The sequence below is a fragment of the Triticum dicoccoides genome, chromosome 7B, assembly GCF_002162155.2.
Source record: "Triticum dicoccoides isolate Atlit2015 ecotype Zavitan chromosome 7B, WEW_v2.0, whole genome shotgun sequence".
Lineage (NCBI taxonomy): Eukaryota > Viridiplantae > Streptophyta > Magnoliopsida > Poales > Poaceae > Triticum > Triticum dicoccoides.
Window position 1 is genome coordinate 129,864,984 of NC_041393.1, and position 12,405 is coordinate 129,877,388.

At 47.8% G+C, this 12,405-nt stretch overlaps 2 protein-coding genes across 3 annotated transcripts; one reads left to right on the forward strand and one right to left on the reverse strand.

Moving 5' to 3' along the window:
* The first annotated feature begins 1,475 nt into the window (after window positions 1-1,475).
* LOC119336350 (TORTIFOLIA1-like protein 5) lies at window positions 1,476-5,869 on the forward strand. Of its 2 annotated transcripts, none has more exons than XM_037608353.1 (5): window positions 1,476-2,452; window positions 2,543-2,666; window positions 2,988-3,553; window positions 4,621-5,006; window positions 5,420-5,869. In XM_037608353.1, the coding sequence occupies exons 1-5, from the start codon at window positions 1,667-1,669 to the stop codon at window positions 5,427-5,429; spliced, it is 1,872 nt and encodes a 623-aa protein (XP_037464250.1). In that variant the 5' UTR covers window positions 1,476-1,666; the 3' UTR covers window positions 5,430-5,869. The 2 variants fall into 2 exon arrangements, with proteins under 2 accessions (XP_037464250.1, XP_037464251.1); XM_037608354.1 differs by having other exon boundaries at window positions 1,477-2,452; window positions 4,621-5,010.
* Window positions 5,870-6,294: 425 nt separating this feature from the next.
* Window positions 6,295-12,177, reverse strand: LOC119336349 (alpha-mannosidase 2-like). The gene is made up of 4 exons (XM_037608352.1): window positions 11,492-12,177; window positions 11,256-11,405; window positions 10,282-10,314; window positions 6,295-9,647 (listed from the first exon to the last, which is right to left on the reverse strand). The coding sequence occupies exons 1-4, from the start codon at window positions 12,089-12,091 to the stop codon at window positions 6,894-6,896; spliced, it is 3,537 nt and encodes a 1,178-aa protein (XP_037464249.1). The 5' UTR covers window positions 12,092-12,177; the 3' UTR covers window positions 6,295-6,893.
* Window positions 12,178-12,405: the final 228 nt, after the last annotated feature.

Here is a 12,405-nt window from a genome sequence, read left to right on the forward strand (position 1 = left end):
TCGTTTTTTCTGGTGGAAGCAACAAAAATCCACCAGCCAGAACCAGGTCCAGCGGGCAGGAGTAATAAACAGACAAACAGATGCAGATTACAGATTACAGATCGATCGGCCCAAGAGGCGGTCACATGGCGGCTCATGTGCGCATCTGCCGAGCACACATGGTGTTCACTTCACCCTGGCTGGCTGCTCCTGAATTGACACTGTGGTGTGGGACTGTGAGATTTGGAGGAGCCGCTCGCTGCTCTCCCATTGGCCGATGTGTGCGTTTTCATTAGCTGTGATTCTGAAGATAAGTTTAAGCAACCAGAGGGTGTAGAGATTGGCTGACCGGAAGGGGGCAGCGGCTTAGGGACAAGATTTACTATGGGTTGCGGATAAAGATAGAATTGATCGTCACATGCTCAGCTCCTGGATCTCGATGCGCGGAGGCTACGTCAGCCGCGTCATGTACATGGGGTTTAACACTAGTACTACTATCGAAGAACACTGCTCGATGGGCGGTGAAATATTTTATTTAACTGTACTATTGTAGCGTTTTTTGACCACTACTACTCCCAAGCTGTTAGTACTGACAGCTTAGCTAGTGATTAACAGACTGTTTGACAGGTGGTCGGATGGATATTAGGGTGCCGAGGAATCGTGGTCGGTGATGAGATAGACGTACTAGCAACGTAACTTTCTCTTTTCTTACTTAAATGGTAATTTCTTACTGTTACATAACTAAGACGTCTTATGACAGTTTACTGTTTACAGAGAGAGTAGGAAAAGTTATCACGTACTTACTAGCAGTAAAAAAAACTAAAATCGTGTATTGGCTAGTGGTGTAAGTGCACGATCAAGTACCGGTAGCTGTCACAACAAATTCTGCGTATACTTTGGCCTAGAGGTAGAGTGTTGTGAAGGAAAGAGCGAGGTACACATTGTCAGGGAGGGAATCGGATGAAGAAAGGAGACTCAAAGGCGTAGAGGAATACATCGGATACAGGCTTAGCATGGAGGCTTCGGGAGTCGGGCGGGTAGGAACAGAACACACCAGGGGCAACCTCATGTCATTGCGTCAATTTGCCGATATGTTCTACCATTACTCCCAAGTGGTATTCCTCGGCTCACTGGTTTTAGATAACAAGTATTGCATCAATAATACGTAAACAAAATGTAAAACATTTTAGGTCATTGTTTCATAAACAAATGTAAGACGTTGAGTATGTGTGTGTTTTTTTTTTTCAAGAACGTCTTGAAACGAAATAAGTGGTCTCCTACATGAGCTGATCTCACAGACCTGGCAACACCACTACACCAGACACCAACCAAACCTTGGCTACTCCATCCAGAGCCGAGAAAATACAAAAACCCATCGCCATTTTTTCAAATCAAAAAATAAAAGAAAGGAAAAAAAGCCCAAAGAAGACATAAATGAATGCGCAGTCCACACCAAGATCTCTCCACCCTCTCGTCCTCCCTTTTTCTCACCCGCCACCTCCGCGCTATTAGTACCCGCGACGCCATCTCTCCCCTCCCAACCCCTCGCCGCCACCACCCTCCGCCCCCCCGTCTCCGTCGAGTCCACCGGCTCGGCTCCCACCCACCCGCCGCTCATCCTCCCATCTCCTCCTCGTGAGGCGCGGACGCGAGGCTCGGCTACAGTAGGCGGGCGAGGCCGCGAGTCATGGGGCCGGCGCCGAGGGCCGGGGGCGAGCCAATGAAGCAGCGGGTGAACCGCTGCCTGCACCGCCTGTCCGACCGGGACACGGAGGCCATGGCCGCCAACGAGCTCGACGCGATCGCGCGCGGGCTCGACGCCGACGAGCTCCCGCTCTTCCTCGCCGCCGTCTCCGACACGCGGGCCACCGACAAGGCGCCGCTGCGGCGCCACTCGCTGCGCCTGCTCGCGCTCCTCGTCGCCGCGCACCCGCGCGACGCCGTCGCGCCGCTCGTGCCCAGGCTCGTCGCCGCCGCGCTGCGCCGGGTGCGCGACCCGGACTCCTCCGTGCGCGCCGCGCTCGTCGACGCCGCGCGCGCCATCGCCGGGGCTGCCGCGCCCCCCGCGGCGCTCGGCCCGCTCGCCGACGCCGTGCTCCACGAGCAGGACCAGTGCGCGCAGCTCGCCGCCGCGCTCGCGGCGGCGGCCGCCGTCGAGGCCTCCGCCCCCAACGCCGACCTCGCCGACTACCTCCTCGCGCTCCTCCCGCGCCTCCTCAAGCTCCTCCGCAGCACCGCCTTCAAGGCCAAGCCCGCGCTCATCTCCCTCATCGGCGCCGCCTCGGCGGCCACCGACGGCGAGGGCGCCGCCACCGCGGTGCCGTGCCTTCGCGACGCGCTCGCCGGGGACGACTGGGCCGCCAGGAAGGCCGCCGCCGAGGCGCTGGCGCTGCTGGCCCTGGAGCACGGCGACGACCTTGCCGCCCACAAACCCTCCTGCATTGCCGTCTTCGAGGCCAAGAGATTCGACAAGGTCGGCCCCTTGTCCACCATCGTCGAGATCTTCTGCTCGTGGATCTGCTTCTTCCTTGCTGACATTTCTAGGCTTTTCTTGGCAATGCAGGTGAAGATTGTGCGGGAGTCCATGAACCGGATGATTGAGGCGTGGAGGGAGATCCCGGACGCGGAGGAGGATGTGTGCTCCTCCGCCGCGTCGCCGGCCCAGACCAGATCTCCTTCTCTCGCAGGTGATGTGCCGTTTCTTGGCCTGCAGTGTAGCCACCAGTGTCCTTTTCAAAATTTTGAGTAAATTGTTCTCTATTGTTTGGATTTTGGACTAGTAGTATATCAATATGAACTTGTCTGGTAATAAAAGACACAAGTGGAGTGGGTTCTGGTGAGACACTAGGCAGGAGAACAGTTCTTTCCTGGTACTATATGACAAAAGGAAATTCAAAAATGTTCCATTTAAATATATATACGCATTGTAGTACTATTACATATGCATACTCCAATTGGGTTTTCCTGGCATATGAGTTCTGACACTGTTTTGTTTTGTAATCAAACAGATAGTGCAAGTGATGGTCGATACCCTGCTGATAACTTAGGCTCCAATTCCGTCCAGTCAGTTACAAAGAGGAACATGCTGCCGGCAAGCAGGTCACCGCCGTCAGTCAGTAACCGAAGGACCAGTCCTTCCATCAGAAGCAAGAAGAGTTCGCCGCCTTCACGCGGCGGCGATGTGGACCAAGCCAAGAAATATGACTACAAGGTCGACGTTACCGGTGCAGCAGATGCCACCCCGATCAAGACGGTGACTGGGGAGAAGCTTCTGAAAGAGGGCAATGTTAGAGCAAGGCTTGAAGCACGGAAGATGCTGTTCCAGAAGAGTGGTGAAAAAGGGTACAATAAGTTAGTCGGGCGCAAGTCAGGGTCTAGAGTTGTTCCATACAACAACGAGGATGGTGACTCGGAAGAGAGCACCGAGGTTGAGGATGATGGGCCGGAGGAGGTTCAGTCGGACCACTCCTCCGAGGAGCTTCAGTTGGTTCACAAAGATGAAGACCTGTCCAAGATCAGGATGCAGCTGGTTCAGATAGAGAATCAGCAGACAAACTTGCTCGACCTTCTCCAGGTAAATTTCTCTTGTTATATTCTGTGTCATCTCTTTAGAACCCGATGAAACTCTTATTCATTTGGATTTTTGCAAGTGCTTCCCTACTGGGGTAGGTTGATACATCTCCAGTGTCTGACATGGGATAAACTCGAAAATAAGGCCCAACTTAATAAAGAAAATAAAAGAAATAAATGTAAATGTAGTTACATGTACTATCTCAGCCCACCGAATTTCATCAATAGTTGTGCAGGGGCATCACAGTTAATAGAGAATTGGATGGAGGTTTGAATTTGAAGCTCACATCAAACTCAAGACACATTTGACGGTAACGGTAAACACTGGGGCGACCTCATGCATTCCCCCAAGTCTTCAGAAAACATTGTGGATGTTGAGCGGGACCGACATTTGGTCTCAGTATGTAGCATTGACCAATGATTATTGGTACGAATCATGCATCCATTCAATGTGTCTTGATGGCACTAATCCAGTGGTACATCAAGATGAGCAGTAGCATGGTATGGGGACAACCTGGACAGACTGGTACTCCCTCTGTAAACTAATATAAGAGCGTTTAGATTACTACTTTAGTGATCTAAACACTCTTATATTAGTTTACGGAGGAAGTACATGTCATTTAGTGGCTATATGACAATGTCTTAATCGGCAGCCGTTGAAACTTACGGTCTTATGTTATTTTTCATATAACCCACCAATAGTTTTTTTGTACTTTGTTCCTGCATTTCCAATCACCAACTATATTCACAGGTCACATGGTATAGAGGTAGCATGTCTTCGGATATCGTAGCTTTTGCTGCTGATTTATATCCATCATTTTGCAACTGTGTTCTGAAATACTTCCATAACTCTATGCTTCCTGAAAACTTATCCAGTATTTCTCTCTTGTTGCTCATCAGAGACTAGGAACACATCTTTTTTCTTTTCCTTTTTTTTGAAAAGGAGGATTTCCCCCGGCCTCTGCATCAAAATTATGCATGCAGCCATTTTATTGATCTGAAGTTCCAAAACAAAGTCTCAAGTTCAAACTAGGAACACATCTGACACTTTAATTTGTCTTTGTTCATCAGAAATTCATGGGGAGCTCCCAGAATGGGATACGTTCGTTGGAGACAAGGGTGAACGGTCTGGAAATGGCACTGGACGAGATCTCGCGTGATCTGGCCGCCTCTTCTGGAAGGATGCCAAGCAGCGAACCTGACATGAACTGCTGCATCCCGAGCCCAAAATTCTGGAGAAAAAATGAAGGCGGTAGATACACTTCAAGGTACCCCGTCTCCGACCTAGCAAACCACCCCGAGGAGAGCAGAGCTTCTTCTAAGTGGGAGAGGCAGAAGTTTGGAGTTCAGGGTGGGTTCGTCACCAACCCATTAGCAGAGCCAAACACCTCATACGTAAGGAGCACGTTGGTTGCTCAGGAAGGCAGGAGGCAGAATTCAGCCCAATACAAGTCGAGGTAGGTAAGTCGATCGACGCGAATTCACCTCACTCTTTGTAAGAAGTCCACATGATTAGATATGGTTGGTAGGCCAACCAGATGTGCCGATGACACCTTGAAACCTGACTATAGCATATCAGAGTAGTCAAATTCATGGTACCATACCCACACCATGCAATGCATCTTCACAGAATTTCCAAATTCATGGTACCATACCCACACCATGCAATGCATCTTCACAGAATTTCCAAATTCATGGTACCATACCCACACCATGCAATGCATCTTCACAGAATTTCCCTTTCAATTATGACGACGCTTCCTTTTCGTGCCGGCCCCACATTTATTATCGAATTTCCCGTTATAACGCTATCCTTTCTTATCCAGCCACCTGGCAATTGATGTATTTCCATCGTGTCCATTTTATGCAGGACGCGTTAGGCGCAACAAAGATGCTCCATCTGAAGCCTGAAGCACCTGCATCTACGAGGCGGGCGGGAGCATCTGAAACATGTCACTTCATCACATTCTAGGAGGCCTTTTCTTGTTTTCTCCAGAATTCAAAGCTGAGTTTGTACATGAATTTATGGAGTTCTTTTGCGAGTTGGTTCGACGATTAAGATTTCTGCGGAACAGAGCCTGGACTCTAAAGCATGAAGACCCCCACCAGCCCCACTGCGAGGTGGGGACCGTTTGTATTATACCTCCGGCCCTGAGACGGCCCCTGCAGGTCTTGAGCTATGCATGTATCTTGCACTGTTTATGTACATAGTTTGGATACAGCAGCTCCTATCTTCGCGAGATGCATTGAACAAATGTTCTTGAGTATGCTCTCGCTGAGATCATGAAAGCAAAAGATCCAACAGTGCCTGTCCTTCGCCTGTGCTTCTGCCTTTTTTTCCTTTATCTGTTACGTGGCAAAAAATTGCAAGAAACTCTGTACTCTCTCCATAAAGAAAGTATAAGAGTAGTGATCTAAATACTCTTATATTTCTTTTATGGAGGGAGTACATCGTGTTGCCGGACGAACCAAGCCTACATTTTGCATCGCGCTTACTTGTAATTTTGGATGCAACAATCAGGTGAATCAGGTCCTTTTAGATAAACACGTATGTATTATATATTGCTCCTAAATATAAGTCTTTTTAGAGATTCCAATGCAGACTACATACGAAGCAAAATGAGTAAATCTACACTCTAAAATACATCTATAACAAGTACAGAGCTGACCAACAGCGTACAGCAATAAAAACCATGAAAGCCCCCGTCCACGTCCCAGTATCAGTATTCAGTACCAAACGCGAAATTCAAAGCCCCCTGGCGTGCGTTTCAGCCATCTCAGAAAATGTGCACAGGCAGAATTTGCATAAAGCAGTCATATAGCAAGAATCATGTACCTAAACTGTCTCAGATCTTGTCCACAAGGTTCTGTGATGTCGCTACAAAACTCGGATGCAAAAAGGGTATATACAAAAACTTGTGTTCATATAGGTTCCTATCATGATAGCATTGGCCGATATAACATGCCACAGCTGTGAGCGCAAAAAGCTGGGATAAAAGTGGAGGTGGCAGCACGTAGACATCGAAGCTACTCCAATAGCCTGCTCCGAATTGCCTCAAACTTCCAATTTGTTAAGCAATAATCACCAAGGAGAAAATGAAGTATATGCACCCTTGCAGGTTAAATGAAAGGCAGCAGTCAAATAACTGAACCACAATTCTCAGGCTGCTCAGAGGAATGTCTCGACGATCAACTTCAATCCCTCACTGTATGTCAACCAGATGAACACATATGCATGTGGAAGAGCAGGTGTTCCAGCATAATCAAGATGCAACTACCAACTACTCCAAGTAGATCCTTCTCCAGTTAGTGGCAAAGCAGCGTAAATGTACTGCTTCGACATACTATTCTTCTGGTGATGATGGTGGCTGTAGGTCTAACTTGTATGCCTGAATTTCCATTGGTGAGATGAGAACATTACCCTCCTGAGCTACATCGCCAATTTGCTCGAGATACCCTAGCATTTCAGGGTCGTCATTCAAGAGGTTCAGAGAGGTTGCCTTCACATTTAAGACAGATAGATCTTTGAACATGTCAAATAGATTTACAGTCTCTTCCCCGATACTTGTACATTGTAACCCACCCCTTTTGCAGTATGATGCATCCCAGCCCCTTCTCTGCAACAGAATGGCAAATCTTGGCTCAACTGCTTCGGTATGAGCAAACCTTAGAGGCTGAGGGACCTTCAAGTTGACAACATGTATATCACAGGGCAAAGATGTAGCCAATGGAGCAAATGTCTGTTGAGGAAGCTTAAAGGATTTTTCATGAAGTTCTTTGCTCACAAAAGCATGCATTGGGTAGTTCAGGTGTGCCCCCACACGGTGGGAAAGGAGTGATGGCTGAAGAGTAATTGAATTGTGAGATTTAGGCAAAGCAGACACATTAGACTCCATGAGGAGATGGAAGATTACATTCATGGGCCGGTTGTCCATTACCCCCTGCCCCAAACCACGGCCATCATCCCGAACCAGCCTACGATCCAACATAATCTCCATCCATCCTTTTTTCAAGCTTGCTGCTCCTAATGATTGCTTGGAGTGTACTGAAAACCGGTTGCCAAGTGAATCCTGTAAGAAGGCAAGTGATGGCATTGGGTAATAATTGCCCTGCAAGGGGATCTTATCATATGTCTGCCTCCGACTCATCTGAAAGCCATTCAGATCAGAATAGAACACTCTCTGGTTGTCAATATCTGTCTTGTATCTGACAATTAGCTCCCTGTCATCAAATACACGACCGACAAGTTCAACATGGTATTCCTTCTCAACCAGCATATCCTGTATAGTGTCCCCGCAACTATAAATGCGTGTGCTATGTGAGAGAGGTGACTTATCCCACTCCGTCTTTGGAAGGGAATGGGCTTCTTGAACCAATGGCCCTTCAGTTAGGACGAAATATCCTCCTTCCTTAACAATTGGCCGTGCTTCCCCAATAGGTTTGAACAAGTATGCCCCACTTCCACGACTGCTGTACATGGCAATTTCTTCGCCTATCTCAGTTTTCTCCCCATGTTTGTGACGAGTGACTGTCTGGAGGAGGCCATGACTTACATCAAAAGAAAGAGTATGATAAGAATTCTTCATCTCCACAGTTTTACCTTCAAGATTTGAACAATGATATGGTTCAGGGCAAGAAAATTCTTGGGAAGCGGTGAATGCTTTTACCACAGCAGGAGTAGCCTTTTCACAGTCCTGGCCCACGGCCACATAGTAAGTCTCCAAACCCAGTGCAGGAACAGAAGCTCTCCAATACAGACGGTGCCGGCCAGTAGAAATCTTCTCACCACTGACATACTGCCACTCAGGGGAAATTTGACATTTCAAACAGGACCCAGTTGAATTGAGAACAGATACATCAGGATTGCTTACCACAATCATAACAATCTCATCCCTTGTTTGCTCTAATGGGTTAAAAAAGACAACAGAATGTGTCTTCCCTTCATGAGGGTTGAGAACCCTATGCACAGGTTGAACATCATACTTTGATCGTTCCTGCAACGGCTCAAAATGTGATAAAATTGTAGGATCAGATCTATCATAGACATCTCCCAAAAGCACTTCGACTGCCCTTGACATAAATAGCTGCAAATCTTGCAAAGAAGTGTGCATTCGAGTCCCATAGTCCACTACGACATGATCCTTAGCTGTGCCAGTTACCCCATCATGATGCTGAAAAAGTGCCAAATTCCTCCTTGCTGCTGTTAGTTTGTGAGAGAAACTGATGGGAAGTTTTGCACACTGAAATTTCTGACAGTATCCAAGAACAAATGAACTCAGAATCTCTGAGGCACGGAGTGTCTGCTCTAGAACGCGGTCAACTGCTTTGAAGAATGGCCTTGATACATAGTAACCACTCCAGTAATCCTGATTTCTATCAGCATATGTAAAGAAGTCCCCTGAAAGTGTTGGAAAACCTTGCAGCTCAACAGAACCAATTTCACCAGGGCGTGTATAGTTTATCTTTTCAGCTTCATCTCTCAGTGTAGAGAAGTAATCCTCCAGGGTTCCAAATTTGACTTCAGCATTCAGATGGGGATTAGAATTGATGTAATCAAAAAGCTTCTCATAATTGCGAAATTGTGCTTCTGCTTCCTCGGTATTAACATACCGGAAATCATCTCCCAAAGGAATGAGAAGTGTATTTGTTCTGTACAGGGTTGACTTTTTCCTGTATTGATCTAGAAGTTTCGTTGCTCTCTCTTGCACATTGTTTGAATCTGTTTCAACTGGATCATATCTCCATGGGCAAGACTCATAGCTGAAACCACGCATTCGAGCAAAGTCAAACTGACAGCAGATAGCTGGTTCTGGTCCACAGGTGTGTGGTATGTCATAAGAATAGAAGGGCATCATATGAACAAATATGTCAGTCGTTTCTTCGATATCCCAGTTCTGCCTCCACAAATATTCAAGATTCTGTTTCCTCGCAAGCTCCTTTTTCAGCTCATAGTGTGTTCGCTGGATCAACATGTTATGGAAACCCATTCTCCTCAGTAGATAAGCCATGGTAGATGAATAGCCAAATGGGTCAATGGACCAAGAATTCTTGGGAATAACTCCAATGGTATCATTGAGCCACATGTTCCCCTCCATCATCTGAGGTAAAGAAAATTAGGAAGATCATCATATTAGATTGCAATAGATAATTATTCCAACCCATATTATAGTAATAACCGGCACTAGCTATTTAATCTACATCGCAGGTTGGTGAAAGATTAGATCAACTCTTATAAATTCTAAACATCATGTTTGAGTGCAAATAACATGTGGCTTGATTCAGCTAGAAATAGCTGATTGACTTGAAGGTTCAAAGAAACAATGTGGTACTTAGAGTAATAAAAACTATCATAGCTTAATGCAAATGTAAATAGGGAACAGAAGACGATTCATAGTCTATTTCCAAACTAATGAGTGTAGTTTTAATATCATTTTGTTGCAGTGTATAGCAGAAAGCAATATCTGAGTCCATTTTTTGCATGAGCAAAAACAGCATGGTTATAAATAGCATGAAAATGCATTCAATAAAAGACTGTCCCTACTGAGGTGTTTTCCCAATATGTACAGTTCATTCTTTCTCATATTGTTTATGTGCGGCGAGATATACAAGTAGGAAAAGAACACGCTTAATTCATGCATGAGGTACAATGGAAGGTCATAACACGGCATATTTAGCACTAGGGAAAACTGAAACATAATGCAAAATATATAAATATGATTTGAGTATACTTGCCTGCTCTATGATGGCAAAATAGTGGGAGTTTGCCTGCATTTAAGAAATGGCGGAATTATAAGTACCTTATATTTAGAAAGAAATAGATTGTGTGGCAAAATCAAAGTTCTGATGAGTAAACTTGTCATGCCTGAAGGCAGGATTGAACTAACACACAGAATTCAATAAATTCAAAGCCCAATAAGTAACAGGCCTACAAGGTTTATCCATAAATAAAAATCAGCAAAATACCAGTAACAGATTAATCATCAAATGCTCCACTTATATAGTACTAAATACGGCCATTTAGATTATTATTCTCGAGGGACAACAAACAGACATAGTTTTCACAATGCTCGACTCAGAAGTTTTATGTTATTAAACAATGACTGACTGACACAAAAGAGCTCGCAGCAGAACTAAACTATTGCAGGCAAGCATATGCGAATTCTGTTTGTGATCCTTTAGCCATGGTGTTAAATGTTGAATCTCCTCTCCATGTGCACTCGGAAGTTTTATGTTATTAAACAATGACTGACTGACACAAAAAATGGTCACAGCAGCACTAAACTATTGAAGGCAAACATATGAAACATGCGAATGCTGTTTGTGATCCTTTAGCCATGCTGTTAAATGCTGAATCTCCTCTCCATGTGCACCAAGAACATGTACTCTTAGACCGACCAGTATATGACCTGGATACATCATTCACACACATACTCATTGAATTTGTAAATTTCCAGATCATGAAGTGGGCAGGTAGACGCAAGCACTCTAGTATAGACAACAGCGATCAAACATAATATGCCCAAAATGATTGGTAAGCATCAAACGAGCAAGTTAGGTAAAATGAAATGAAAGCCCATTCCATGCATAGCCTAGCCCCAAATAGCAACATCCATGACAGAAATAAACAATACTACATGGAAACAGAAACTATGCTATACTAATACTCGTAAAACCCTGTATAAACCACGAGAATTTGCTCATCTCACCTCATCGTTCATGACCCAGCCGCCACTGACAATCTCGAGCTGCCCGTTGTGCACGAGCTTGGCAAACTCCTCCTGCTTCTTCCGCGGGGCGTCACGCCACCACCTCTCCAGGTACGACATCTCCTCCCATATGAATTTCCTGCGGGGATCCTGCACGACGGGACAAAATTGGCCGTCAGAAAACAGGCCCGGGCCATGAAACCGCATCTCGCATGGGCGCGGAGATCTGGGCGAACCTTGGAGAGGGATTCGATGATGGTGTCGAGGATGTGGCGCGACTGGCGGTCGTAGTACTCCTCGACGGTGTGGATCCAGCCGGGGTCGTTGTGGGAGTGGGGCGCGACGAAGACCTTGAGCTTCTCGGCGTCCCACTCGTCGCCCTTGTAGGTGACCTCCCAGCCCTGCTTCCACGCGCCGCCGTCCACGTCCTCGAACTGGATCCGGTCGTAGAGGTCCCTGGTGGTGATGTCGACGGGCGCCTCGCGGCCGGCCCTGGCGGCGACGGCGGCCGCGGCGGCCTCGGCCGCCACGGAGTCGCGGCGGAAGGCCGGCCTGCGGGTGAGGCGAGCGCGGGGGCGGGCGGGGGACGACGCGGCGGACCGGGAGGAGGGGAAGCCTAGGCGGAGGAAGGCGAACAGGAAGAGGAAGAAGAAGAAGGCGGCGGCGAGCTGGAGGACGCGGCGGGAGGAAGAGGAGGAGGAGGCGGAGGCAGGGTGGGGGCCGCGGCGGCGGGTGGAGGCGGGGGCTACCTTGGTGCGGTGGTGGTGCGCCTTCGGCTTGGAGGTGGTCGGGAGGAGGGCGCCGGTGCGGCCGCCTCCGCCGGAGAAGAGGTGCATCGCCGCCGGCAGGGAGGCGCTGCTGGTGCGGCGGTGGGAGGAAAGGAAATGGCGAGTGAACTGACCTCGCGCCCGGGGTCGCGGCGGGGGTCGTTTCGATTGGTTTTCTCCGGCCCGGTGATATTTCTGGGTGCTTCGTTAGTGCGCAGCAGGGCGATGGGGCCCCCTCGTGGAGTATCGGTCACTGACAGGTGGGCTCTCCGTCTTCGGGTTTGTTGGCTCGGTGTTTGGTGGCGGATTTTGCAAGTCACGGGAGCAAAGGAATCGTGGAGTGGATCGGCGAGCGATGGAAGGAAAATGTGTTGCGGAGCCGT

Excerpts from the sequence above, each read along its gene's own strand:
- LOC119336350 (XM_037608353.1), top strand. The coding sequence starts at position 1,667 with ATGGGGCCGGCGCCGAGGGCCGGGGGCGAGCCAATGAAGCAGCGGGTG. Across the intron at positions 2,453-2,542 it reads AGGCCAAGAGATTCGACAAG|GTGAAGATTGTGCGGGAGTC; the intron begins GTCGGCCCCTTG and ends TTGGCAATGCAG. Across the intron at positions 2,667-2,987 it reads CAGATCTCCTTCTCTCGCAG|ATAGTGCAAGTGATGGTCGA; the intron begins GTGATGTGCCGT and ends GTAATCAAACAG.
- LOC119336349 (XM_037608352.1), bottom strand. The coding sequence starts at position 12,091 with ATGCACCTCTTCTCCGGCGGAGGCGGCCGCACCGGCGCCCTCCTCCCG. Across the intron at positions 11,406-11,491 it reads TCATCGAATCCCTCTCCAAG|GATCCCCGCAGGAAATTCAT; the intron begins GTTCGCCCAGAT and ends CCCGTCGTGCAG. Across the intron at positions 9,648-10,281 it reads ATTTTGCCATCATAGAGCAG|ATGATGGAGGGGAACATGTG; the intron begins GCAAGTATACTC and ends TCTTTACCTCAG.